The following is a 27497-nucleotide window of genomic DNA, read 5'->3' as shown; positions in this document are numbered from 1 at the left end:
CAGATCATCTGATCCTAAAATTCATCTGGAAATTCAAGGGACCCCAACTATCTAAAGCAATCTTGAAAACGGAGGACAAAGTTTAGGACCCACAATTCCAGTTTCAAAATGTAAAGCTACGGTAATCAAAACAGTGTAGTACTGGCATATAGATATACATACAGACTAATGGAATAGAACTGGGAGACGAGAAATGAACCCCTACGTATATACTCAATTGAATTTTGACAAGAGTGTCAAGACAATGCAATAGGGAAAGAACACTCTCTTCAGCCAATGGTGCTGGGAAACTAGATTTCCACATGCAAAAAAATGTAATTGGAACCTTACCTCATGCCATATACAAAAACTAACTCAAAACAGGTCAGGGGATGGGGCACCTGGGTGGCTCAGTGGGTTAAAGCCTCTGCCTTCTGCTCAGGTCATGATCCCAGGGTCTTGGGATTGAGCCCCACGTCGGGCTCTCTGCTCAGCAGGGAGCCTGCTTCCCTTCCTCTCTCTGCCTACCTCTTTGCCTAATTGTGATCTCTGCCTGTCAAATAAATAAATAAAATTAAAAAACAAACAAACAAACAAACCAGGTCAGGGGCACCTGGGTGGCTCAGTGGGTTGAGTGTCTGACTTTTGACTTCAGCTCAGGTGTTGATCTCAAAGTTGTGAGTTCAAGCCCCACTTAAAAAAAAAATATATATATATATATATATATTTTTTTTAATTTTTTTAAAATATATATATATATATTTATATATATATATATATATATTTTTTTTTAAAGTGGGGCTTGAACTCACAACTTTGAGATCAACACCTGAGCTGAAGTCAAAAGTATATATATATATATATATATATATATATAAAATAACAAACAGGGGCGCCTGGGTGGCTCAGTCATTAAGCATCTGCCTTCTGCTCAGGTCATGATCCCAGGGTCCTGGGATCAAGCCCTGCATCCGGCTCCCTGCTCCACCGGAAGCCTGCTTCTCCCTCTCCCACTCCCTCTGCTTGTGTTCCCTCTCTCGCTGTCTCTCTCTGTCAAATAAATAAATAAATAAATATCCTACAAAAAATACCAAACAGATCAAAGACCTAAATTTAAAAGTTAATACTATAAAAAACTTAGAGGAAAACGTAGGGGGATTTGGATTTGGATTTGGCAATTGTTGTATAATATGTATAAATATGACCCTGAAGGCAATAAATAAAAAAAACAATAAAAGAAAAATAGGCGAGGTGCCTGGGTGGCTCAGTGGGTTAAGCCTCTGCCTTCAGCTCGGGTCATGATCCCAGGGTCCTGGGATTGAGCCCCGCATCGGGCTCTCTGCTCGGCAGGGAACCTGCCTCCCCCTCTCTCTCTGCCTGCCTCTCTGCCTACTTGTGATCTCTGTCTGTCAAATAAATAAATAAAATCTTAAAACAAAAACAAAAACAAAACCTGTCTGACTGACCTGAGCTGAAGGCAGACACTTAAGGACTGAGCCACCCAGGCACCCCTATAAAGTAAACTACTTCTGTTGGAAGTACAGTGGTTTCCTGGAGGAAACACATCCATGTAGTTGTTTGAGCTGCGAGCTGAATTAGCCTCTTTTTTCATGGAACACCAGTTTTACTGGAAAGAACACCTGAGAAACAAGTCATGGTTATTGGGACTCCGGTATTTCCCAGACATTTTGTACAAAATGTATCAAGTGATCCCATCCCTTCAGGGAAAACAACTGACAGTATTTGCTGCCAAAAATAAAATTTGAGCTTGAAGGCTTCCTACTCTTTTAACCCTTTTCCAATAAAACCAGTGGTGGTCCTCTTTGGAGAACAGTGTGGAGATTCCTCAAGAAATTAAAAATAGACCTTCCCTATGACCCTGCCATTGCACTCCTGGGTATTTACCCCAAGGATACAGATGTAGTGAAAAGAAGGGCCATCTGTACCCCAATGTTCATAGCAGCAATGGCCACGGTCGCCAAACTGAGGAAAGAACCAAGATGCCCTTCAACGGATGAATGGATGAGGAAGATGTGGTCCATATACACTATGGAGTATTATGCCTCCATCAGAAAGGACGAATACTCAACTTTTGTAGCAACATGGACGGGACTGGAAGAGATTATGCTGAGTGAAATAAGTCAAGCAGAGAGAGTCAATTATCATATGGTGTCACTTATTTGTGGAGCATAACAAATATCATGGAGGACAAGGGGTGTTAGAGAGGAGAAGGGAGTTGGGGTAAATTGGAAGGGGAGGTGAATTACGAGAGACTATGGACTCTGAAAAACAATCTGAGGGGTTTGAAGTGGCGGGGGGTGGGAGGTTGGGGTACCAGGTGGTGGGTATTATAGAGGGCACGGATTGCATGGAGCACTGGGTGTGGTGAAAAAATAATGAATACTGTTTTTCTGAAAATAAATAAATTGAAAAAATTAAAAACAGTGGTGGTATTACCAAATATATATTTTTTGGTATTATGTAATGAAATGCATTAACATTGGGAAGATCTGCAAAATTCAGTGAACCAACCACTTCCAAATGATGAATACATGATGTTAAAAAAATCATGCATGCGGGGCGCCTGGGTGGCTCAGTCAGTTGAGCATATGACTCTTGATTTTGGCTCAGGTCATGATCTCAGGGTCATGGAGATCAAGCCCTGCCTGGGGCTCTGTGTTGGGCATGGAGCCCACTTAAGATTCTCTCCCTCACCCTCTCCCTCTGTCCCTCCTCCCACTGGATGTACACACACACTCTAAAAAAATAAAAAATTATGCATGTGTAAAATACCCATTTTTAGTACAAGATAGACCAATAGATTTTAACTTATCAGAATATGAAAACTTCATTGACTTGGTTTTAGATTCCACATTGCAGCCAGTCTTTAAGAAACTAACATTTGTTTAGCTTTGTGTAGTATCAAAAAAGAATATTTACAAATATCTGGAAAGGTTGGGGAACCTGGGTGGCTCAGTGGGTTAAGCCTCTGCCTTCAGCTCAGGTCATGATCTCAGGGTCCTAGAATCGAGCCCCACATCAGGCTCTCTGCTCAGCAGGGAGCCTGCTTCCTCCTCTCTCTCTGCCTGCCTCTCTGCCTACTTGTGATCTCTCTCTCTCTCTCTCTGTGTCAAATAAATAAATAAAATCTTAAAAAAAAAAAAACTGTTAAAGGAATCCAGTAACAATGGAAGAAATTGAAGCCTAGAAAGAGTAGGCGCACAGATGAAGGTATCAATGTAAGAACCCATAGATGACTAATTACAAAGAGATACACTTTACAGTATAGAAATCAGATGAGCACCATTTTAACTAAATGATCAAACTTATTCCAAGCCTCCTGTTGTGGTATATCAGCGTCCACTCAGAACATCCACCAAAAACTGCTTAACATGACACTTACTGCAACAACAGTTGGACAAATCTATATTGAGAGACATTCTGCAAAAACAACTGACCTAGGGGCGCCTGGGTGGCTCAGTGGGTTAAGTCGCTGCTTTCGGCTCAGGTCATGATCCCAGGGTCATGGGATTGAGCCCCGCATAGGGCTCTCTGCTCAGCGGGGAGCCTGCTTCCTCCTCTCTCTCTGCCTGCCTCTCTGCCTGCCTCTCTGCCTGCTTGTGATCTCTCTCTGTCAAAGAAATAAATAAAATCTTTAAAAAAAAAAAACTGACCTAGACTCTTTTTCATTATTTAATTAAAAAATTTTTTTTACCCTCTTGAAAAATATTAAAGTCATGAAAGTTTTTTTCTTTTTCTTTCTTTCTTTTTTTTTTTTTTTTTTGGTTACTGGGAAACTTCTTTCTCTTTATTTAGGCCTTAGGAAGAAAGTTAACTTTGGTCACATATTATGCCAAAAAATCCAGTTTTAAATAGATAGGACCACATGATCAGAGAAATGATTTCTTCTGTAAAATTTGGCCAAATTTTATAAAAAAATATGATATACAGTGTTTCACATTGTATAAAGATTGCTTGGAATCATAACACTCCAAATGTATGATAGTTACAATCCACCCCAACAGATGTCAAAAGTATTTGCTTTCATGTTGCTTTGGTCCAAAGACCAGTACCTAATCTTGTGCCAACATTAATTTAGATTTTTAAAAAAAGATTTCATTTATTTATTTGACATAGAGAGATGCAGCGAGAGAGGGAACACAAGTTGGGGATGTAGGAGGGGAAGAAGAAGGTTCCCAGCTGTGCAGGAAGCCTGGTGTGGGGCTCGATCCCAGGACCCTCAGATCATGACCCAAGCCAAAGGCAGATGCCCAACAACTGAGCTACCCAGGCGCCCTGTGTTTTCATATTCTTTGGGTAAGTACCCAGTAGTGGAATTACTGGATCATATGGTAACTCTATTTTTAACTTTTTGAGGAACCTCCGTACTGTTTCCCAGAGTGGCTGCACCGGATTGCATTCCCACCAACAGTGCATGGGGGTTCCTTTTTCTCCACATCCTCGCCAACACTTGTTTTTTGTGTTTTTGATTTTAGCCATTCTGACAGGTATGAAGTGTGATATCTCATTGTGGTTTTGATTTGCATTTCCCTGATGATGAGTGCTGTGGAGCATCTTTTCATGTGTCTGTTGGCCATCTGGATGCCTTCTTTGAAGAAATGTCTGTTTGTGTCTTCCATCCATTTTTTAATTAAAATTTTTTAAGTTTACCTATTTATTTTTGAGTAATCTCTGTACCCAACATGGGGCTTGAACTCACAACCCTGAGATGAAGAGTCACATGCTCTACTGACCGAGTCAGTCAGGTGCCCCTCATCTGCCCATTTTTAAGTGTGATTATTTGTTCTTCAGTGTTGAGCTGTATAAGTTCTTTATATATTTTGGGTACTAATGCTTTATTGGATATGTCACTTGCAAATATCATCCCATTCAATAGTAGATTGTCTTTTAGTTTTGTTGAGGACACTTCATCAGGGGGCTCAGTAGCTTGGAGTTCTTTAGCTGATTCTTTCTCTGTGAATCACTTTCTGACTCATCTGGACTTTCAGGATCAGGTGAATCACCATCACCTCATCTCCAGCCACAACACCTTCTCCATCATGATCTCCTACCTCACCAGAGCCAAGTCTACAAGGTCCTCAGTATCTTCCTGATAATTTACTATCCATACTTTGCAGGTATCAAGACTCTGATTCTTCATTAATTTCTTGTTTTCTCCTAGGTCGGCTCCTCCCAATTGTCTAGATCCAAGACAGCCATCTGGGAGGCTGAATGATTTACCCGTGTGGATGGGAATCTCTGACAGCATTCATCATTTCAGGGACCCAGACAGAAAGGAGGGGAAATGCTGATCACACTAAGGGTTCTCATCAGAATCCAATCAAGGATTGTACATTGCATGTAGTTATCATACTGCAGTGTTTTATAATCTCATTTTAAAATTTTTCATGAGGCCTTCTGCTTGGGCTGGTGGCAGATTATGGGCGTCTCCTCCCTTCCTGGGACCACCTTCCCAATTTAAAACTTCTTTGCTGTTAACTTTGGAATACTTAAAATTCTTTCAGCAATTCTCCAGTGGTCTCTATGAAAGCAATGATCTGAATTTTCTTAATTCTTATCTAAATCTTCTATTGAGGGGCACCTGGCTGATTCAGTCGGTGTCACCTAAGACTCTTGATCTCCGGGTTGAAAGTTCAAGTCCCATGTTGGGTGCAGAGATTACTTTAGCAATTACAGGTTTTTTTTTTTTTTTAGATTTTATTTATTTATTTGACATAGAGAGAGAGAGATCACAAGTAGGCAGAGAGTCAGGCAGAGAGAGAGAGAGAGAGAGAGAAGCAGGCTCCCCGCTGAGCAAAGAGCCTGATGCGGGCCTTGATCCCAGGACACTGAGATCATGACCTGAGCCAAAGGCAGTGGCTTAATCCACTGAGCCATCCAGGCGCCCCACAATTACAGTTTTTAAAAAATCTTCTTAAAAAAAATATCTTCTTCTGAGTCCTCACAACAAACCTATGAGGTTTATAAAAAACTGGGGCTCATAGAGATTATTACCAAAGGTCACATTGTTAAAATGTAGTGGGTCTGGGATTAGAATTTAATGTTTATTTCCAGCCAGGTACTTTTAAACACTCCGTCTATTTTATCTTAACCCCGTTCCCAACAGTCTGATTACAAATTAAATGTTCAGATTGTGCTTACTGAGGACTGCCTTAACTTCTTACAGAAAAGACTGTGCTCTCTACAAGACCTTTCCCAGACTGTGAACAACGCGGGAGCAGTGGTAGTGCACTCACTAAAAACGGATTTGTGGAAAGCCATCAGTTAAGAAGGGAACATACGAATACTGCCCCTAAGGGGCGCTGTCCTCGCCCAAGGACCTATACCTCTCGCAAGAGTAGGACTAAACGCTGAAGGGTGGACTTGGCTCTCAGCCAGCAAGGCGCCGGCAGAGGGCCCGCCCCCAGCGCACGCGCATGCGCCCGCGGGCCCTGCCGTCCCGCTCTATCCTACTTCGGCTCCCGCCCGCGTCCAGGTAGCGGGCTGAATGCGGGGGAGGGGCGCCGCGAGAAGGCGGGGCTGGAGGGGGAGTCTCGGGTCTTTGGGCTCCTTTGTTAGAGCCCCAGCAAAGGTTGCCCTAACTTCCGATACGAACCGGAGCTGTTCCTGCAGCTGCCCCTTCCCGGGCGGGGGTTAGTTCCTGGGTCTGGGGGTTCCCGGGGGCGCTGCCCGTGACCAGCACGCACCTGCTTCTTTTCGTCGCACCATTCCGGTGTCTCCGCACCTCTCCAGCTCCTGCACCCGGGCCCGTGGGCTTCCAGCCCGAGTCAGGTGTCCCGGGTAGCTTGAGGACACGGGGCTGGGCAGGTGCCGAGAGCCTGCGCCTGGCCCCATCCTGCCGGGCTGAGCCACTCGGAGCCCGAAGCGAGGAGCCTCCGGGAGACTACGTGCGGTCGCCTGCCTCGCTCGTGCCTACGCCTTCTGCTCCTATTGCTTTCCCAACCGAGCGGAGAAGCCGGGGGCGTGTTGCCTGGGCCCTGCAAAGCGGGCTGGCTCGCGGCTGCCGCCTGAAGTCCGCGGGGTGCACCTTCCCGCCCATGGGCCATGCTGTCACAAACCCTGCAGTCCCCAGCCGGCCGGAGGGCACCCCATCCTGACGTTCCAGGGTAAAGGGACCAGAGACCGCTGAGTGGCCCCGCCAGGACCCCAGCCTTCAGGGCAGCATTCATTGCAACACAGGGCCTGCAAAGGGAAGTTTCTCTTGCTTACAGGTCTGCAACTATCCATAAACAGTTACACCCGAATATGAATGTGCGATGAGCCCTGGGAGTCACTTGAGTCAGTCCTAGGGAGTCGGGTTGTTGGGGGTTTGTGTCTCATTAAGTGTGTGTGTGGAAACTACCCCGGCACCTAATGCAGTGCTAAGCAACCAGTAAGCCCTTCCTAAACTTGGTTGGATGAATGAGAAGGTAGGTGACTGAGGGAGCAGGGCTAGCGAGGGCATCTCTGGTTATCCCACCCCTGCCTCCCCTGGGCTCCTGCAGACAAAAGTAATTAGGTTGAACTTTTAATCACAGCTGGTTTCACAGGCGGGCAGACAAGGAAAAGCAGAGGAACGCAGAAGTTCTGGGGACACAGCATGCTGGCTGGTGCTGGCTCACTGGCAGTGCCTCCCTCCGCGACCCCCTCCAGCCCCCACCTCTTCCCCAGTCAGTAATCTGCTGTTTTCTTGTCGCCCTCAGGACACTGGGTTCCCTACAAGCCGTCCCAGGCTTAATGATTGTCCAGAAGGTGGCTATAAAGGGAGCCTGGGAGGCTGGGTGGAGGAGGGAGCAGAGAAAGCCTAACTCAGCAGATCTGGGCACCGAGAGAGCCACCGGCAGGAGCTGTGGTCAGAGGCTCCGGGTCCTGGGCAGTGGGGCGCGCTCCCTTCCACCATGGCGGCCCAAGGCTACGGCTATTACCGCACTGTGATCTTCTCAGCCATGTTCGGAGGCTACAGCCTGTACTACTTCAACCGCAAGACCTTCTCCTTTGTCATGCCATCATTGGTGGAGGAGATCCCTCTGGACAAGGATGACTTGGGTGAGCCCTGGTGGGGTAAGGGGGTGGGCCCTGGGACCCAGGACTAGTAGGACAAATTGGGTGTTTGTGGCTGTGTGGAGGGTCCGTGTGCAGCAGAGGACGGGGGGGGGGGCAGCCTGCAGGTTCTGACTGAGGGGACTCTGACCATGTACCTGGGTAAGGGCGAGGAACTAGGCATGTGCTCTCCACGTGCCTGAGGAGTGCTGCTCATCTGATGTGTCCTTGTGTGCCTGTGGCCCACGAGTGCCCCCAGAGACATGGCTTATTCTGAGTGTGTTGAGGGTCACCCTGCACAGTTTCCACACTGCGTGGGGGCATGCTAAGACTGCGGGGTGCCTGCTGGCCATTGACGTTGTGAGCAATGGAAACTGGGGAGTTGGCAAAATGACTTCACATGGCCCACCAGGTGACATTTCAGGAGGAGGAAGGTCCTTGACTCCACTTCTAAGCTCCTGAGATAGGGAAACAGAACTTCCAGAAGCCCTGGGTTGGAGCCAGTGTGAGGGGGAAATGTCATCAGGCATTTGTAAATCCCAGGGAGGGGGGCTGCCTGCTTTTCCCTTCTTGCCTCCTGACAGCTGCAGCTGGAACTCTACAGGAGGCTGCAAATCATGGGTCAGCCTGGGGCTAGCGCTGGTGGCGAGGAGCGGGGCCCCGGGAACCCAGCACAGGTTCTTCCGAGCCATCTGGGAGGGGACCTGTCTCACCCTGCCTGGCACCTCGCCACACCTGACCCCATGCCTTCCTCCAGCCCTCCTCCGCCTCTGCCCCAGCCCCTAACTCCCCAGGCGTCCCGCGTCCTGCTCTCCCCCCTGCAGGGCTCATCACCAGCAGCCAGGCGGCAGCCTATGCCATCAGCAAGTTTGTGAGCGGGGTCCTGTCTGACCAGATGAGTGCTCGCTGGCTCTTCTCTTCGGGGCTGCTCCTGGTGGGCTTGGTCAATATAGCGTTTTCCTGGAGCTCCGTGGTACCTGTCTTTGCTGCTCTGTGGTTCCTCAACGGCCTGGCACAGGGGCTGGGCTGGCCTCCATGTGGGAAGATCCTGCGGAAGGTGCGTGCCTGCTTCCGGGGAGCTTCTTTAGACTGGCACAGAGGATGCCTGAGGAGCATGTGGGAGCACCGGCACCCCCATTCTGGGGCAGCAGGTTCCCTGGGAGTTCCAGTCCAGCTCCTATTGCTTGTCAAGATATTTTAGGAGCTAAACATGGTGGGATCGGGTGGCAGATGAGGGAATTGGCCCTGCCAAGTAGAAGCGCCTTCTTCCTCATCCCTGTAATGTGAGCTCCTAGGTCTGCCCCACCTGACCTGCACCTTCAGCGTGTTGAATGTGGGCACCTCCTCCATCCCCTCTTTCCCACAGTGGTTCGAACCATCTCAGTTTGGCACTTGGTGGGCCATCCTGTCCGCCAGCATGAACCTGGCTGGAGGGCTGGGCCCTATCTTGGCCACCGTCCTCGCCCAGAGCTATAGCTGGCGCAGCACGCTGGCCCTGTCGGGGGCCCTCTGTGTGGTGGTCTCCTTCCTCTGCTTCCTGCTCATCCACAATGAACCTGCCGACGTCGGACTCCGAAACTTGGACCCCACCCCCTCCAAGGGCAAGAAGGGTGAGCACCCACCCAAGCCGGTGATTGGGGCACCTTCATTCATCATTCATTTGGCAGACTTTCACTGAGGACTGGCTGTATGCCTGGCCCCAGGCTAGCCAATGGCAGCAGGGGGAGGGATGGTGATGGCGAGTTGGTGGGGAGTAAATAAAACTTCGTTCCAAGAGACACTTAAGTACCAGACAAGTGGCAGAGCCAATAAATGCTGTGACTCACGTTATATCCTGGTCCTTCCTCACAGCAGAGTTAGACTTCCCTGTCCTGGACAGCATCCCAAGCTTAAATGGCTCAGATGCCTTCCGCCATGTGCCTTGGTCCTCAGTTTCTCTCTCATTTGCTGAGGCTTGCAGTGGAGGGGACAGGGCAGATCAGTGGGCAAAGGGGTGCCCTCCTGCTGGTGCCTGGCTATGGGGATGGACTCTGGCCCTGTGGCTAGTTAATGAGTGGTGGGGGCTCAGTCAGGGCAGAGCAGCAAGAACAGAGCCTGAGGCCTGGCCTCCTCCTGCCCCCAGGCTCCTCGAAGGAGGAGAGCACCTTACAGGACCTGCTGCTGTCCCCCTACCTCTGGGTGCTCTCCACTGGCTACCTTGTGGTATTTGGAGTAAAGACCTGCTGCACTGACTGGGGCCAATTCTTCCTGATCCAGGAGAAAGGACAGTCAGTCCTCGTGGGTAAGATGAGTGTTGGAGCAGGGGTGGGCCTAGGGAGCAGGATGGGAAACTCAGGCCCAGCTTCTCTCTATCCGAGGCCAGGCACCACCCAGAGAGTTGCGGCCAGTCACCCTTGGGGACCTGTACCTCTCTGGGTTCCAGCCAGTCGGACAACTCCAGTGTGTTTAACCCCCTTCCACTCTTCCTTTCCCTCTTCCCACCACAACTCCTTACTCCAGGTAGCTCCTACATGAGTGCCCTGGAGGTTGGGGGCCTTGTAGGCAGCATCGCAGCTGGCTACCTGTCCGACCGGGCCATGGCAAAGGTGAGTGGGCAGAGGGGACAGGAAGGAGGAGGTTCCCTTTAAATCTTCCCAGCATGACTGGGACAGGCACCAGAGAGGCGGGAGCCCTGGGGCATGGGCAGGCTGGCATATGGGTGGGGGGAGGCTGGAATGATTCCACGCAACTCTTACCTGCTGAGGATATGGTGGCAAGGTAAGGCTCTTGGGGAAAGGGTTTTAACGGATGTCAAGGAGGGCCAGAATTTGTCTCAGCTTGGCAGCGGGGTTCTCTACAGGCCGAGGGAAGCTGGGGTTGAGGAGACAGTAGGTGCCGCTTGCTAGCACGCGTCCCCAAGGTGGAGGAGGGGATGTGGTGGAGTTTGGCCTCGGGATATAATGAGCAGGTCCCAGGGCCTCCCAGAGCTGCCCGGGGCCAAGAACTGTGGTGGGATTGCCAAAAACCTGTCAGCAGAAGCCCTGCCATGTCAGAGTCCAGGGGCAGATGTTGCCTGCTGCTTCTGGGGCGTGACACTGCTGGGCCTGTATCCACAGGCGGGGCTGTCCATCTACGGGAATCCTCGCCACGGCCTGTTGCTGTTCATGATGGCTGGCATGACCGTGTCCATGTACCTCTTCCGGGTAACTGTGACCAGTGACTCCCCCAAGGTAAATGGGGAGCACCTGGCCTGCCACTGGCACAAGGCTGAGAGAGCAAGGGCCAGTGACTGTCAGGTTCCCTGTCCCTGACTACCCTGGCCCAGGCCTTTCTCTGCCTCTCAGATTTCCCTTTCCAGTTCTGGTTTACCTCGTGCCCTCTGTACTCTGGCGCTCCTCCTGGACTTGGGGCCTGGTTTTCTTCTCTTCCCTGTGCTCCTCTAGGATGTTGCTTTCTGGACTCCAGCTCTTCACCCTCTCGCTGAGCTCACAGGCTTTACGGAGCATGAGGTGCCTTACCTGTGGCTTTTCTCCTGGTCTGTCTCCCCCTTGTCCTACCCTGTCTGTCTTGCCGCTAGCATCAGTTCTAAGAGACAGCATCTAACTGGGAGGGATGGCTTCTGCGTCCCTTTCACCTACCCACTCAGGCCCTCAGGTTGGCTCAGCGTGTCTCCACGCCTCTAGCTTGGCCCTGTCAGTTGATTCGGGAAGTGGGGAGAGGGAGGCCACTTACTACCTCCTTACTACAATCATGTGTTCCTGGGGCCAAACATCTTTCTCTCCCCTGGCAGGGGTAGGTGGGTAGGGTTTCTCAGACTCTAAATGCCACCCTGCATTGTCCTTGCAGCTCTGGATCCTGGTGCTGGGAGCTGTGTTTGGTTTCTGTTCTTACGGTCCCATTGCCCTGTTCGGAGTTATAGCCAACGAGAGCGCCCCTCCCAACTTGTGCGGCACCTCCCATGCCATTGTGGGACTCATGGCCAATGGTAAGCAGTGCTCTCCAGAGCGTCCACCTGATCCCTGTTGTGCCTTGCGCATAGGCTAGCTGGACGCTGGGGCCAGCCCCACCAACTCTAGCCTCACAAGTGACCCAGGTTCTTCCCCCACCCCCTCTGCAGTGGGCGGCTTTCTGGCTGGGCTGCCCTTCAGCACCATTGCCAAGCACTACAGCTGGAGCACAGCCTTCTGGGTGGCTGAAGTGATCTGTGCAGCCAGCACAGCTGCCTTCTTTCTCCTACGAAACATCCGCACCAAGATGGGCCATGTGCCCAAGAAGGCTGAGTGAAGAGTGTACAGGCTCCAGTGCGTCCTCTCCCACCTGTGGTCTTCCCCTGCACGAGGCTGGGGGGCCGAGGGGGGCAGAGAGAGAAAGGGGGGCTGCTCCGACTAGCACTGAACCTTTGATTTCCTCTTGTGCGCCTTTTCCCTCGCCCAGGTGGCACTGGAAGTTATCAGTGGCTAATGAGGTCCCAGCTCCCCATCCTTTGTTCTATTTAAAAGGCAACTTTTTTTCTCGGACTCCATTAGCTCCTATTTTCTGCCTTCCAACAGGAAACCCCTGCTGTCAGGGAGTCCCCTAGACCCTTCTTCCCCTCCTGGGCCCTCCCACGCTGTCCCCAGGAGAAGTAAGGCTCCACCTGTAGCTGCAGGGTACCAGTGGCCTGTAATTTCTGCCCTAAGGCCTCTCAGCACCGGGCGACTGCTATTGCCAGTACCTCCAATTCCTGGGGAGGAGGAGGCCCATCATGCTCACGGGTACCCTGAGAAGATGGCAGATGGGGCTGGGAGAGTGGGGAACTTGACACAGATTAAAACTAGATTTGATACTAAACACTATCACTGAGTCATTCTTTCCAAAGGGGTACTCCAAGCCAGAGACCACTTTCTTTTTCTTTTTTTTTTTTTAAAGATTTTATTTTTATTTATTTGTAAGAGAGAGAGAGAGTGAGAGCGAGCACAGGCAGAGTGGAAGGCAGAGTCAGAGGGAGAAGCAGGCTCCCTGCAGAGCAAGTAGCCCGATGTGAGACTCGATCCCAGGACGCTGGGATCATGACCTGAGCCGAAGGCAGCTGCTTAACCAACTGAGCCACCCAGGCGTCCCTAGAGACCACTTTCTTTGGGAAATATTCTCTTGGTATCTGCTTTTTCCACGAATGGGCAACCTGACAGGGACTTCTTTAAGCTTATGGGTCCTCTGCTTTCAGCTTCACTAATTCAATGATCATTTTACAGATGAAGCTTCTGGGTTTCAGGCAGGTGAAACCACTGAATGGAGGAAGGCAATATTAACAGTGGCTCATAGATGGTGTAGTCAGAAAGCCTGGGTTCAAACTCAGGTGCTCAGTAACTAGCTTTGAGACTCTGAGGCGGAGAGTCTATCTATACCTTGCTAAATCTGTTGTCCGTAATAGAATGCACCCTGAGATTAGGGTAAAAGCAGTAAAGCCTGGTGTAAACACCTGGTAATACCCCACTGTGACCACCACTGTTGCTGCCACCCTAGACGTCAGTGATGCTGGAACTAGACCCAAGGCTCCTGACTCAAAATCCTGTGCTCGGTTTTTGATGCTTTTCCTGGAGAGCCTGACAAGGAGCTGAATCCCAAGAAGATTTGGGAGCAGATCCAGCCTGACCTTTTACTAGTGATGAGTGTGTGGCTACATACAAAGGAGGCCCCGTTGAGGTGAAAGGGGAGGGAGTGTGTAGGGCTCAAACTATGACCAACAGTGGAATAAAATAAAATAAAATTAAATGCTTCATTTACTGAACTACATTGGGGAAAACTTTAATAACAATAAAAAGAAATACATTTGTCACTTGTCAACTTTAATAACGATAAAAAGAAATACATTTGTCACTTGTACCTAAAATATAAAACAAAAACAAAACAAACCAAGTGAACAATTACTTGTTTTCTACCAGAACATAGCTTATCTTCCCAGAATTTCCTTATCATTCCCATCTCCCCACCAGAGCCTCCCCCCCACCCCCCGCAAACCACCAATTAAAATAAGCGAACAGATCAAAGGAATGTTTATTTAGCATTTATGGGCCTACTCCCTCCATAAATAAACCTGTACAGAGTTGGGAATCAGGCTCCTGATAGATATAGGATGGCAGAGCGCATGGCATTAAGGCTCAGGGATCAGTACATGTCATCAGGCTCAGCACCCTCCCGTCTTCAAGTGCACTAACGAGGCTGTGGGAATCTCCATTGGAGTGGATACAGCAGGATCCCTGCTATAGGATCTCTCAAAATTTGGGGCATCTGTTGCAGGCTCAGCCTATGACCCAGGTCCAAATGTTCCAGCCTTCTCTGCCACCTCCAGGGCTAACTTCAGGTTCTGGTCAAACAGCTCACACCTAGGCCAGACCCAAGAGGCACAAATGACAACAAAGTGTGAGGTCTCCGACTCTCCTCCCACTTTGGATGCCCAAGTACTCTTGCTTGAAGAAGGACATGAATGGCAAGAAAAGTCTTTGGTTTCTCAAAATAGGAAAAAAAAAAAAAAGACTAGTCTGTTTTTGTTTTATTTAAAAGTAACTCTTCTTATCCCTTTGAAAAATGACCTGGGGAAGAGCAAAAGGGAGGGGCAAGGACTCTTCGACCAGTATCTCGGGAGGGGGACCGCCTACCTGATGGGCATTTCCAGGGAGTAGAATGGATTCTTGAGAGCAAAGTCTGAGTAGATCTCATAAATCTTTCGGAGAAGAGAATCTATTCCAGCTTGCCTAGGATCTGCCAGTACCACAAACTTGATCCCTGGAGAAGGACCAATAATGGTTACGGAAGGGTAGAGAATGCAGCGAATATCCTGTGTGCAGATGGCATTTTCATAAGCCCATTTTTATTTTTATCCTTATTGCTGCATAAAGCAGGAAAGGCAAGACTGTGAATCTGTAAGACCAGAACAGGGAAGTGACTTTATCACATCACCCAATTGACTGAGATCACGTTTTGACCTCTAGCTCTGTCACTTAATTCCTTGTGGTCCCTCAGCAGCAAGTGCCAGGCAGGGGACAGACTCAGGCAGTTTTCAATTATCCCCATTAAGGGTGTGAGGCAATGACACGATCCAAAGGTCATTTCCATTTGGCATTCAAGTTTCATTTTGAAATACACCTTCCGAAACGTGTGCAACATGAGATACCATTATGGTGAGTTTTATCTGCACACAGGATAACCTCGGCTGAGCATTCTGGGCGGAGCTGACAAAATTGGCATCAGATTATATATTGGCTTTGGATTCACAAAACAAATAGACGTATGTGTCTGTGCAACTGTCCCAGGAAAAGTTAACCACCACCCCCTTGCCTACCAAAGTTTCTTTGGTCAGTCCCTTCCCCCATCCCTCTGGCCTATCTGGAGACGCCTACCTGTCAGTGTCTGGAAGCAGTGCAGTTTGAAGGTGTCGGTCTCCAACATCTCAATGCCTGAGCTGCCCTGTTCTGGAGACAGCTGGGAACCGATTGCAAACAGCCTATTTGCAAAGGAGGTAAGGTTGGGAATGCAGCCGGCTGTATAAGGGAGGGATGCTTCTCAAACTTGTCCCCCGAAGTGACCCTATCTGCTGAGTTCACATTACACGGAGAAGTCAGAAGAGGCCGTGTCAACTGCCTAGCAGCAGCACCAAACTTGAAAATTCATTTGAGCTCTGCACGTTTTTTACACTCATACTTTGGTGTAAAACATTATACATTGAAAACTGAGGGTAAAATTACCACTGGGCATATGTGTCATGGTTACTTACCCCATGGCTATGATTACCCAGCACATCTACTATCGTTGAGAATGAGAAAAAGGTCTTAACGACCATTTAATTAAGTTACCTGACTTCAGAAACTAAATCTGAGGGAAGAGAAGTGGACTTGTGCAAGGTCACACCACTGCCGGTATTTCCTAAAACCTAGTCATCCTGCATTAGTTCTTTTTCTTTCACAACACAAGAACTGACGATTTAAAAGGAGACTTAGAAAGGTAAGCACGGCCGCTCAGGAGACTTCCCGCAGAACCACACTAATCCAGCCGGCCTAAAGGCCAAGTGCAGGACCACAGGCCCTAGGAAGGGCTGGGGGACTTACGAGTGGAACATGGAGGCCAGCATGAGCTTCTCATTGGAGGTGAGGCGCGGTCGGCCGAACCGAATGGACACCGGGTAATTGGCAGGGTTGCCCAAGTACTCCAGCACCTCTTTCCCATCGGCCGTGTACTTGCCATTCACGTCCACGCCATTGATGGCCAGCACTGCGTGGCCCACTGCAGAGGTGAGGCTAAGGGTCAACGAAGCCCCAGCGCGGGGATTCCGCCAAAGGGACTGGCGACCCAGCCTCACCCCCTGTCCCCTCGCCCTCCCCCCGCCCTGCAGAGACACCAGCCCACTCCACAGCACCCGGCCCGCCCATCGGACGCAAGCCTAGCCCACCCCGGATGCCGTCGCGCTGGCCAAAGGCAACCAGCACACGCTCGTCGTGCAGCTTCAGCAGCAGATCAAGGGGGTAACTGAAAGTTTTTTCAGCCTCGGCCCGTGGCGCGTAGCTGTCCAACTGGTAGATCAGGCCGCCAGCTTTGTTCACCACATACACGCTAAAAATCGCCATTACGGCCGCAGCGGCTCCGAGACGCCTATTCGGCTAGTTCCTGACGGCCCCGCCCCGGAACCGCAGCCTCGGGACCCGCCACCGCCCCCTGCTCCCTGCCCGGCGCGCGCCGGCGCCTGCGCACTTGAAGCACCACGCTTAGCGGGGTCGCTGGGGGTCCCTTCGGATCCCGGCAGATTGTTTTGCGTCTCTCTTTACTCGTTTCCAGAGCCAGGGGAAGCAAAGTGTGGCTGCCTCACAACTAACGGCAAAACCCAGTAAGCCGCGGGCAGCTCTCAGGATACGACCCTCAGGAACGACCGTCCCCTCGCTGCGGCCCGCTCCCCGCTGCACGAGGGGGCCGGATTTCCGGCCTTTCTCCGCGGGCTCCGCCCCTTGCCCCGGAAGCGCTCCTTGCGGGTGGAGGTTTCTGGGCCGGTTTGGGAGAGGCGCTTCCTTTTTGTCCGACATCTTAGTGAGGCTGCAGGGGTGGACGCTCCTCTCCCAGCTTCGTTATGGTGAGCTCTCGGGAATGGGGGCCGGGCTGTTCTGAGAGCCGGGCGGTGCTGGGGCGCAGTTGGGGCGACACCGGACGGAGGGCCTCAGACCCGCCGGGCCGCTTCTTCAAGGTGGGCGGGGGGATTGCTTCACCCATGTGCTCCGGTAGTGGGGTTAGGACGGTGCGGGGCTGCCTTGTGACCTGCCTGCATTCCCCCTTTTTTCTCTACAGCCGCCCAAGGATGACAAGAAGAAGAAGGATGCCGGGAAATCGGCCAAAAAAGACAAAGACCCAGTGAACAAATCTGGGGGCAAGGCCAAAAAGAAGGTAGGCGTGAGCTCCCCCGCCCACCTAGGAGTGAGGGTCCGGGGACGTCGGACCCATGTGTCTTGGTAATAAGTGGCGTGTAGGGCAAATGGCTTTTAAGGTTGTGCGGTCTAGAGTCCGATTATTAGAGCTTGTACTCTGCATCACCGTTCTTTTGTTTTGGAAGAATAGGGTGGTACACGCTACTTAGAAGTTAACAATATGTGAAGTATTCTGAGGCTTAGTCCATTATATTTTTAGTTGGTATGGTGGGGTTCAGCCTGTATCGGAAAGTCGCATTTTTATTTTTTTCCTCCAGCCTAACGGATCTTTGGTGCTGTTAGTGGCAGCTAGAGTTCCTTTTGTTTTGTATCCTGGTTTCGATTATTTGAGTCTTTGTTTGTAGAACGTAGTAAAATCTGAATTTCGTAGGTTTGTATAGGCCAAGAAACAGCCACCTTTGCAGTATAGCAGGACGGCAGTGGAAGAGTTCTCTGACACCGGTTGTTTTGGGCGGGGGGCGGTGGTTTCTTCAGAAGCACTGATTTTGTCTCTTTGTGAGCAGAAGTGGTCCAAAGGCAAAGTTCGGGACAAGCTGAATAATTTGGTCTTGTTTGACAAAGCCACATATGACAAACTCTGTAAAGAAGTTCCCAACTATAAGCTTATAACTCCAGCTGTTGTCTCTGAGAGACTGAAGATTCGAGGTTCCCTGGCCAGGGCAGCCCTTCAGGAGCTCCTTAGTAAAGGTGAGAGGGGTGTGTTGTACTGGTGTGCTTTTATACGTTAAATTGGCTTGCCTGTAATAACCATCTTCAATGTTTATACTGGAGTTTTGTAAAGTAGGCACAGGCTGACCACTAGCCATAATATTCTAACATGTTACCCCCTTGTGTAGACCCCAGAGCAGGGTTCATGGCCACTTTTGTCCTGTGGACCCTTATGTCCTATTGGTGGAGCTTCAGGATCCCTTGTTTTCAAATAAATTCATTTTATTTAAAGAGTTACAAAAGAAACCCAACATTGAAATATGGTTGTGAAAACAGTAAAAGCTTTGGTAGGAAAGCACTTTTTACTTAAGTATTCTTAAAATTTAGTGGTGATTTAATACCATGATTTCATATTAATGTAAATGAATGTAAATGTTTTAAGCATCTGTAGTGTTTAATGTGGAAACAGTAATTTTTAAGTTAAAGCGCTATGAGGGTAAGCATCCCCATAGCAGGTAATGGGCCCTTCATTTAGGAAGAAAAAATAAAATTAGATCATCACCAAGACATGAGGGATGTTTGCCTTTGTTATTAAACTCTAATGCTCAGATTCAGTATTTTTATTGTCTGTTAAATATTTCATAGTACTGCATAGAAACCCTACCCTTATTTTTTTCTCTGTAGGACTTATTAAACTGGTTTCAAAGCACAGAGCTCAAGTAATTTACACCAGAAACACCAAGGGTGGAGATGCCCCAGCTGCTGGTGAAGATGCATGAACAAGGTAAGAATGGATGCGGGCTTGTGGTGTAGAAAGTATATACATCCCACTTTTGTATTAGGCTCTACAGTTCTGATTCTTTTATTTTTATTTTTTACAGATCCTCCAACTGTACATTTTGGAAAATAAAATTTTATTAAATCAAATACATGGGTATGTCTCTTTCCTAAGAAAAGGATTTAGGTATGGGTTTGTTGGCTTGAAAAAGTATCCGGAAACGACTGGCTTTTTTTATGTGACTGTTTGTTTCTTGCTGCAGCTTCTGATTTGAACTGATGTCTGAAAGGAAATGAAAGGTTAGCGGGATAAAGGCTGAAATCTCCAAAGGGATAGTGGGTTGGGGTCCTGGCACTGGATCCACACCTGGATTGCCAGCGGCGTCCATTATTCCAGACCCGGCCGAAAGAGGGCAGCCAGCCTATACTGGTGCTGGAGCTATGATCAAAGTTGGCCCCAACTCTGTCTGGGGGCAGTTTCTTCAATTTCTGTTTTTCCTCTACAAAGAAAGAGTTTTTAAACGGTTTTGCTTTGAGTAGGAAAATTTAGATAGCCTGTTCTTGAATTTGTTAACTTACTTTCTTTAAGGAATTCTTCATAGGATGGTCCTATTTGTTGGTTTACAGAGCTGTATTCTTCATCCTGGACCATCCAAGGAGGTGTAGCACCTGGAAAAGGCCCATTAAGCAGGAATGAAGGCAGTCCTAAGTTTCAGACTAGTGTGAAACATGCCCTTGCTATAAACGCTTACCTAATGCTCAAAAGCAAAACCCCACGGGCTGGGGAATTTTTGACCATGGGCTGGTATTTAACAGCTTTGTTGAGGCATAACAGACCTACAACTGCCCAATGGAAAATACACAATTTGAAAAACTTTGAGTGAAACCATCACAGTCAAGATATTAAATATCACCACTATATATTGTTCTGCCCCTTTAAAGGACTTCCCGCTCCTCTGTACCTTTTCCCAACCCCAGAAACTATGAATATGCTTCTGTTAATCTAATTTGCATTTACTAGTTATGTACCTTTTTTCAATCTGGCTTCTAATAATTGACATTCATCTATGCTGCACTTAACAGTACCTTCTTTGTTGAGCACTGCTCTGTTTTTTCATGGAGGCACATTTGGATTCTTTTCAGCTTCAGTTTTGGGGTATTGCAACTAAAGCTGTGACCATCTGGTGTGCAAGCCTTTGTGCAGACATGTTTGCTTGTCTCCTGCAATGTCTGGATCATAATGGTGGGTGTATGTTTAACTTCTTAAATCCCTGAACTGTTTCTCCAATTGGTTGTGCCATTTTATATTCCCACCAGCAGTTTATGAATGTTTCTTCACATACACAGTCTTTAATTTTAGCCACTCTGATCAACCATCTTTCTACATGATTTTACTGAGTTTTGAGAATTCTTCATATATTTGAGATTCAAGTCCTTCATCAGATAGCACTTCATAATCAACCTTATTCTTTAAAAAGGTGATTGGGGGGCACAGTCAGTTCAGTGTCCACCTTTAAAAAAGATTTCAATAAGTGAGCAAGCACGGGGGTGGGGGAGAGAAGAGGGAGAGGATCTTAAGCAGACTTGGTGCTGAGCCTGAAGCCTGAGGTGTAGCTCAATCTCATGACCCCAAGATCAGACCTGAGCTGAAACCAAGAGTCAGATGCTGAACTGACTGCATCACCCAGGTGCCCCCAAGATAATTAACTTTAAAAAATAATAAAATAATTGCCTCTTACCATCTGAGAAACACTGCTCTGGGCCTTACCTGAGTGGATGTTACCAATTCCTGGTGTCTCCTGTAGTTGGAAGGGGGGGGGGGGGAATCCCAGATAAGAAACTGATGACAGTATATTCCCAACTAGAAAAAGGACAAAGCCACGGGTTGGGGGTTGGGGGTGGAAGCACCACAGTGCTACTTCTGTCCCCTGGTTGGTGTTAAATTTTAAAAAGCACAGATAACTGAAAGAGTCCTGTTCCTCAAAAGACTTATGGTCTCAGTAGTAAAGATGTCCAAAAATAGAGTGCCTACTAGGTGTTACATTAGCAAAACTCTTTTCTCACAAGACAGTATATATTGTGGGGGGAGAGATTTAAGCATAAATTATACAGGTGACATTTACAGCTTTTTACATGGTCCCATGTACATTTGTAACAGGCAACCTGTTCACAGAAGCCTTCCATGAAAAGGTGACCTTTGAGCTAGGCTGAAGAAAGGTAGGCCTATCATTTTAAGGCAATGGCAGTGACACGTGCAAAAACCATAAGATGCACAGTATGGTTGGAGTGTACAAGACATCAGGTGAGGCAGTGGCTTTCTGTGTTCAGAAAAGGATTACAGGGGGCATAGAAACTTGCAGAAAAGTGTAACACAGGACGTCTAGCCAGGAGGTAAAACAGGCCTACTCCTCAACAGGATGTAGGAGATGAAAGAAGAGGAAATAACTTGGCTACAGTTCTGGTAATCTAGGGACAGTAGGGGTTAGCTTCAGGTGACTGGAATGTTTACAAGTGTCCTAAATTGAGCAGAAACGGGGGGTTCTACAGAGGATGACTGTAGGAGTTGGCACTCCTCAGTGGCAGTGGAGGCAAGAGGTGTGGATGAGATCACTGGACGTTGGGGAAAGAAGTCTAAGAACACATGTCTCTGTCAAATCTTTTTTAAAAAACCCAACACACTATGGAGTGGTGCAGCCAAGAAACAAGATCTGGATGGCCAGAATAGGTACAAAACATGTGAGAGATGGATGTCCTGGGAATTGAGGGAGCACTGGCCCTTCCTGACTCGCTTATCCATGGTACCTGATGGCCGATGAATGTCAAAGGTTGTCCTGTCTCCATCCAGTCAAGCTCTGGGGCAGGTGGTAGGTCCAAGTAGGAGGGCTGCTGTGAGGTGGAGGCCACTAGACTGAAAAAGATAAGCAGGAGCCAGGCTGGCAGAGGAGGTCCTTGAGCCACGAGGATAGCAGAGGTGAACTCTTGCCATTTTCCAACCAGAAAGTTACAGAATGCTCTAACAATCCAAACTCAACGAGATTCCTTAGCAATTTTACCTGTTGGTCCCTTTCCAGCTTCCAAGTGCTGAAGAGCCTTCTTCTGGGTCTGGCACTGGCTGAGGCTGAGTTTGATTCAGGAAAAATAAATGTGTCTTGGATGCTTAAGAGTTTATCTAGGCCATGCTCCCACCCTCCAGTAGGAAACAAATTAGCATACTGACATATGGTACTACCCATTTTGCAAACTTCCTTTTTTCCCCTCCCAGCTCAACCCACATCGCCACTGACAAGGCCTGCCCCCTGGCAGACAGGTAAGGGAATTCAAGCCGAACAGATGAAGCACGGAGTCCATGAGTTCTAGAAGAGCTGGTAGGTGAAATGCTGGACCTGGGAGAACCAGGGATCAGATGGATTTGGATACTGCTCTGGCTCCTCCGAGGGACACCAACCTCTAAGACAGACTGAACCAGCTCCTGCCGGCTGTGCTCCACCTCACGAATCTGAGCTGCCATCTGTGGGGGGAGAGGCTGCTTAGCTTGGTACAAGGCCATGGGGCTGTGTCCTTCAGTGGCCTTTTAACTCACTTCTTTGATCACCTCATCCTCCTTTTCCTCATAGTTATCTAGACCTTTCACCATGGATTTCTTGAATCTGAAAAGAAAAAGGGCAAGTCAGCCAAGAACCTGTCTATGCACGTTACAAAAAATCCTCAGTAGATCATTTTTTCTTCAAATTTTGGATAAATTTCAGAATCACAAAAACAAAATAGAACATTTAACACCCATGGACCTTTCACCCAGATTCACTTAAACATTTTGCCATACTGGCTCCACTTCTCTTCTAGCACATATTTCCTTTTTGCGAAATCAAAAATGGGCTTTAGAACATCATGAGACTTAGAGTTGTTATTATCCTACAATACACACAGAAAGGTGTACCAATACTACCAATATCACTATCAACAATAGAACTACTAACCAAAGCTCAGGATTTCTCCTGTTCTTCAGTCCTTAGTAAATACCCTAAGGCTATTCAGTTAGAATTTTGAGTTGAAGTTACTTGAATTCTTACTCTTTTTATAACTTATCAATTTGATATATAGCTATGATAATCTGTCATTATTTGCAATGAGTTTTAGGATTTGCTTTCTGGTCTGATTTTATTTTGTAATTTATTTTTATAAATAGTGTCCCACAGCTCACACTATAGTTACCTAGCCCTTTTTGTTTCAGAGTGGCCTTTTTTGGTGGGTGGGCAAGGATCTGGGAAGCTGGCACTCCGGGTTTATTTTCTTCGATATTTAAGTGATAACCTGTCTAAATCTAAAAGTGGCTTGTGGTATCTTTACCAGTCAAAGCAGTCAGACTTGGCTTTGCCTTGTGCATGTGCACGTTAAATGTATAAGGTTCAAAAGTCAAAACTGGGGTGCCTGGGTAGCTCAGCTGGCTAAGCATCTGCCTTCAGCTCAGGTCATGAGCCCAGTATCAGGCTCCTTGCTCAGCAGAGAGTCTGCTTCTCCCTCTCCCACTCCCCCTGCTCATGCTAGCTCTTATACTTTCTCTAAATAAACAGAATCTTAAAAAAAAAAAAGAAAACTAATAAAAAATTCAAAGAGTCTAGGGGCACCTGGGTGGCTCAGTGGGTTAAAGCCTCTGCATTCAGCTCAGGTCATGATCTCAGGGTTCTGGGATCGAGCCCCGCATCGGGCTCTCTGCTTAGTGAAGAGTCTGCTTCCCCCCTTCTCTGCCTGCCTCTTTGCCTACTTGTGATCTCTCTGTCAAATAAATAAATAAATAAAATCTTGAAAAAAAAAAGTCAAGGAGTCCATTCTCATAACTCTCAATTATAACTTTTTCTGCTTAACTATTCTTTATTCCCACCAAACACCGTTTGGAGTTGGGCCAGGGTGTAAGGAGTTAGGCTTTTTGGCCTCAGTTCTCCATCTCCCGCCCAGTTTGAACCACAGATTTGAAGGATTTATTATTATTATTATTATTCACACTAAATAGGAAACAATAATAGAGGTCATGAGTTTTTCTGTAACTTTGGTTCTGGGATCCCCTTGGGATCCCTATAATATCAATATTGTCCTAATAAAAGTAGTGCGAGGCTGTCTGTGTCCTTTTCCGGAAGCAGCACTCACACCTGCTCTACGCTGGGCCAGCTGACTACACTCCAGTTTCTCAGGGTCCTTTAGGGGCCAGTTAAAATAGAGTCTAAAACTATTCATAGTGGGCACTGAATGAGTACCAGGTGCTTACACACACTATTAAAAAGCCTCTTCTACTCCTAAGGGACCTTAATATTCTCTGTACCACACATTTAAATAATCGATTATAGTGAACTTTTATTATATACTATTCTCTATTTGCTCAATGGACTGTAAACCCCATCCCCCAACTAGAATATAAACTTTTCAAGGACTCTATCATACTTCTTTTTTGTCCAGTATAGTGATTAGAATAATGAGTGCTATGAAGACAATAGATACTTAAAAAGGCCCTGCAGAACTTTCCAATTAACAGAGAAAGCTCCAGTACCTGACACAGACCCAGAGAAGTCCCATTCTGTTATTGCACCTTTCGTAATCAGTGACTTACCTGGCATAGTCCTGGGGGGAGATCAGAAACTTCTCTTTCATTTGGAACTCAGCCTTGTTCTCCCACCAGAATCTGTTGGTTGCTTTCTTGTGCTCTGGGCTGAGAATGAATGGATAATCTCAATGATAGATTATAGAATATTACTCAGACATCTAGGCATTATATTAAGTAATGCACACTGATATCTGGGTTTCTGCCTCTGGGCAAGGATGACAGAATACTGTTACATCTTCCAGATGTCCAGTCTCCCCTCTTCCAATAAAAATGGGAGAGGGGCACCTGGGTGGCTCAACCGGTTGGGTGTCGGCCTTCGGCTCAGGTCATGATCCTGGGGTCCTGGGATCCAGCCCCACATCCGGCTCCCTGCTCAGCACAGAGCCTGCTTCTCCCTCTCCCACTCCCCTTTCTTGTGTTCCCTTTCTCACTGTCTCTCTCTTTCAAATAAATATAATCTTGAAAGAAAGAAAGAAAAGAAAAGAAAAGAAAGAAAGAAAAAGAAAGAAGGAGAATCTGGGAGGAGATGATGGGAGGTAACCTTCTACCACTAAGACCAAGGCAGTCATAAGCCCTCCACGCGTCAAAGATGCGAGGCTATAAGCTGACTGGATCCAACCACAAAAGCGTTCCTCCTCTCACGCATCCCAAACCACCACCACCCGCCCCCCAACCCACCAGGATGCGAATGTGCTGGAGGCGGCTCCCAGGCCGGATCTCACCTGGCCAGATGCTCTAGCAGCCCCCCGTGCAGCACGGTCAGGTTTCCGTGGCTCAGGTGCTTCCGCACCTCACAGCCGCAGCAAAGGCACCAGCAGCGCCGCTCGTGCTCGGGCACGTAGCGCTCCACCTGGGCTGCGCGGACGGCTTTGCGGGCGGCCTCTACCTGCGGCGGAGAGGGGAGAGGACGGGAGAGGTCAACCAGGACCCCAGTGGAACCCCCACGTCCCACCCCCTCGCGCCCTCCCTGTACTGCCCGCATCCCCCACCCAGGCCGTCCGCGGCCACTTCCCGCCTCCCGTCCGCACCTGGGGCAGGAGCCGCTCCAAAGCTGCCTTCAGCGTCCGCTGGTGCTTGCGACTGTAGACGTGTCCGCGACCACAGAAGAAGGTCTGGCGGCACAGGGGGCAACGCTGCGCTGGCGCCATGGGCCCAAGAACCGGTACCTGCGACGCGCAGCAGCTCTTTCGCTCTCCGGTGACCCCTGACCCCTCGGGGGCGGGGCGAACCCAGCGCTTCCCCCGCGACCCCCAGCGGCAGGCTGGCGCCACTGCAGACCCATTTGCGGCTGCGCGAGTCCCGCCCCGGGCTCCCTGCCGTCGGGTGCACCCAGCCTACATCAATATTCCCAGATGCTATCGCCCAGAAAAAGTGGCGGCACCGCTGTGCAGATGCCCGGGAAAGAGCGCGCGCGACAGTGAGGTGCCACTGCAGGACCGCAGACCGCACGCATGTCGGGGCATTGACAAGGACCCGCATTAGACAGTGGAACACATTGTAACTAGTATTACAGGGTGCTCACTGTGTGGCCAGAGCTTTACATTCACAAGGCACTTAATCCTCACCATAGCCCTACATGGCTTACTATTATTACCGACATTTTACAGATGGGAAAACTGAGGCACGGGGAGAAAGTAACTGTGGAAGGTTGCACAAGTGCGAAGCATCAGAGGCAGCACCTTTCATGCTCTGCTGTACCAGATGGTGGTAAGGAAGCATGCTGGAAGTGGCCTTCATCTAAGACCTAATCACAGCCATATACCCCGGGGTGTGTGTGTGTGTGTGTGTGTGTGTGTGTGTTCTGAGCAGCTGTTACTATAAAACTGTAAAAGGAAGCTATGAAAAGGGTGCAGAGTCATTGCTGAGGTTTAACAGACATTTTTATTCTGTAAGCATGCTCACTCAGTGGAATTTTCATTCTTTACACGCTACTTTTCCTAGAATGAAGAGCCTTCCATCTGTCCTGCTCCCCTAAGCCTTAGGGCTTAAAGCAAATTGCTCCCTACAGGGCTGAAATCTCCAGGCTGTGATCTTTACCCTAGAGTACCCCCAAAAAAGCCTGGGGCCCAGCCCATACCTTACTTATAGGAGGTGCCGGACAGAACTAACAGAGTCCGAACTTCACTTGGATTTGTTACCAGTACTGGTGCATTAACCTGGATGGACTACAATGTCTGTGGGTATATATACAGTCAACCCTACCTAATTCAGGCCCAGAAAGTAGCCAGACCCCCCTTCAGATCTTGACCTCCTCTTGGAGCCTCCCAGTAGACTCAGGCCTCTGTCAGATGTGACTCATTTTAAAGACCCCACAACGCTCAATGCCTTGACCTCCCATCATTTCCTCGGAAGGGTCAGTCCTGGACCTTAAAAATGCTCCTCTGAATTCAAACTCTGAAGTTGTATTCTGACCACCATCTTCCATCCTCCCATGTGGCCTTAGTTTCCATCTTGCCTTTAACTGCAGGAAGATCTCCATTCCTGAAGATGAGTACTCGTATTCATTCACTCAGAAAACTTTCAGCATCTACCAGCTGCTTTGCTCTGAATTCTCAAAGTGTGGCCTCCAGGTCAGCAGCATCAGCATCTGGAAGCTTGTTAGAAGTGCAAATTCTGGGGCGCCTGGGTGGCTCAGTGGGTTAAAGCCTCTGCCTGCAGCTAGGGTCATGATCCCAGCGTCCTGGGATCGAGCCCCACATTGGGCTCTCTGCTCAGCAGGGAGCCAGCTTCCTCCTCTCTCTCTGCCTGCCTCTCTGCTTACTTGTGGTCTCTGTCTGTCAAATAAATAAATAAAATTAAAAAAAAAAAAAAAGAAGTGCAAATTCTTGGGCCCCACCATAGACCTACTGAATCAGAAACTCTAGAGTGGGGACCAGCCATCTATAGTTTAATGAGTCCTTCAGGGGATTCTAATGCTTAATCAAATTTGATAATTAGTGGTCTAGGTTTTAGGTCCTCTTGGCTTCACTTTACTCACTGGATCCCACGACTGTTCCCACCACACTCTCATGGCAATCTATTACTTCCCTTGACCGTCCCAG

The 27497-nt window shown here is 48.6% G+C and overlaps 4 protein-coding genes across 13 annotated transcripts; 2 read left to right on the top strand and 2 right to left on the bottom strand.

Annotated features, from left to right (window-relative positions):
• Positions 1 to 6395: 6395 nt before the first annotated feature.
• On the top strand, positions 6396 to 12828 carry SLC37A4 (solute carrier family 37 member 4). Of its 7 annotated transcripts, XM_082683627.1 has the most exons (11): positions 6396 to 6475; positions 7683 to 8025; positions 8844 to 9076; positions 9386 to 9629; positions 10142 to 10300; positions 10519 to 10604; positions 11115 to 11228; positions 11442 to 11507; positions 11845 to 11983; positions 12116 to 12299; positions 12678 to 12828. In XM_082683627.1, exons 2-10 carry the CDS (start codon positions 7878 to 7880, stop codon positions 12280 to 12282), a joined length of 1356 nt encoding a protein of 451 aa, XP_082539753.1. In that variant the 5' UTR covers positions 6396 to 6475; positions 7683 to 7877; the 3' UTR covers positions 12283 to 12299; positions 12678 to 12828. The 7 variants fall into 7 exon arrangements, with proteins under 7 accessions (XP_082539753.1, XP_082539750.1, XP_082539756.1 ...); XM_082683624.1 differs by having other exon boundaries at positions 6397 to 6475; positions 12116 to 12828; XM_082683630.1 differs by lacking the exon at positions 11442 to 11507 and having other exon boundaries at positions 6400 to 6475.
• A 976-nt stretch (positions 12829 to 13804) lies between these two features.
• On the bottom strand, positions 13805 to 16595 carry TRAPPC4 (trafficking protein particle complex subunit 4; the record flags this gene model as incomplete). Of its 3 annotated transcripts, none has more annotated exons than XM_082683655.1 (5): positions 13805 to 14484; positions 14634 to 14760; positions 15375 to 15478; positions 16080 to 16254; positions 16421 to 16595. In XM_082683655.1, the coding sequence occupies 5 exons, from the start codon at positions 16593 to 16595 to the stop codon at positions 14361 to 14363; spliced, it is 705 nt and encodes a 234-aa protein (XP_082539781.1). In that variant the 3' UTR covers positions 13805 to 14360. The 3 variants fall into 3 exon arrangements, with proteins under 3 accessions (XP_082539781.1, XP_082539782.1, XP_082539783.1); XM_082683656.1 differs by having other exon boundaries at positions 13805 to 14360; XM_082683657.1 differs by lacking the exon at positions 15375 to 15478 and having other exon boundaries at positions 13805 to 14360; positions 16421 to 16559.
• A 357-nt stretch (positions 16596 to 16952) lies between these two features.
• RPS25 (ribosomal protein S25) lies at positions 16953 to 19016 on the top strand. Of its 2 annotated transcripts, none has more exons than XM_082683673.1 (5): positions 16953 to 17092; positions 17305 to 17400; positions 17948 to 18128; positions 18774 to 18873; positions 18971 to 19016. In XM_082683673.1, the coding sequence occupies exons 1-4, from the start codon at positions 17090 to 17092 to the stop codon at positions 18866 to 18868; spliced, it is 375 nt and encodes a 124-aa protein (XP_082539799.1). In that variant the 5' UTR covers positions 16953 to 17089; the 3' UTR covers positions 18869 to 18873; positions 18971 to 19016. The 2 variants fall into 2 exon arrangements, with proteins under 2 accessions (XP_082539799.1, XP_082539798.1); XM_082683672.1 differs by having other exon boundaries at positions 17945 to 18128.
• On the bottom strand, positions 18921 to 25681 carry CENATAC (centrosomal AT-AC splicing factor). The gene is made up of 11 exons (XM_082683649.1): positions 25485 to 25681; positions 25179 to 25342; positions 24463 to 24561; positions 22447 to 22513; positions 22312 to 22374; positions 21920 to 21984; positions 21669 to 21774; positions 20635 to 20665; positions 19446 to 19535; positions 19234 to 19366; positions 18921 to 19149 (listed from the first exon to the last, which is right to left on the bottom strand). Exons 1-11 carry the CDS (start codon positions 25602 to 25604, stop codon positions 19050 to 19052), a joined length of 1038 nt encoding a protein of 345 aa, XP_082539775.1. The 5' UTR covers positions 25605 to 25681; the 3' UTR covers positions 18921 to 19049.
• Between the last annotated feature and the right edge of the window lie 1816 nt (positions 25682 to 27497).

Source organism: Mustela nivalis, assembly GCF_964662115.1.
Source record: "Mustela nivalis genome assembly, chromosome: 9".
NCBI classification, from domain to species: domain Eukaryota; kingdom Metazoa; phylum Chordata; class Mammalia; order Carnivora; family Mustelidae; genus Mustela; species Mustela nivalis.
This window is presented reverse-complemented; position numbering and strand designations above follow the sequence as displayed.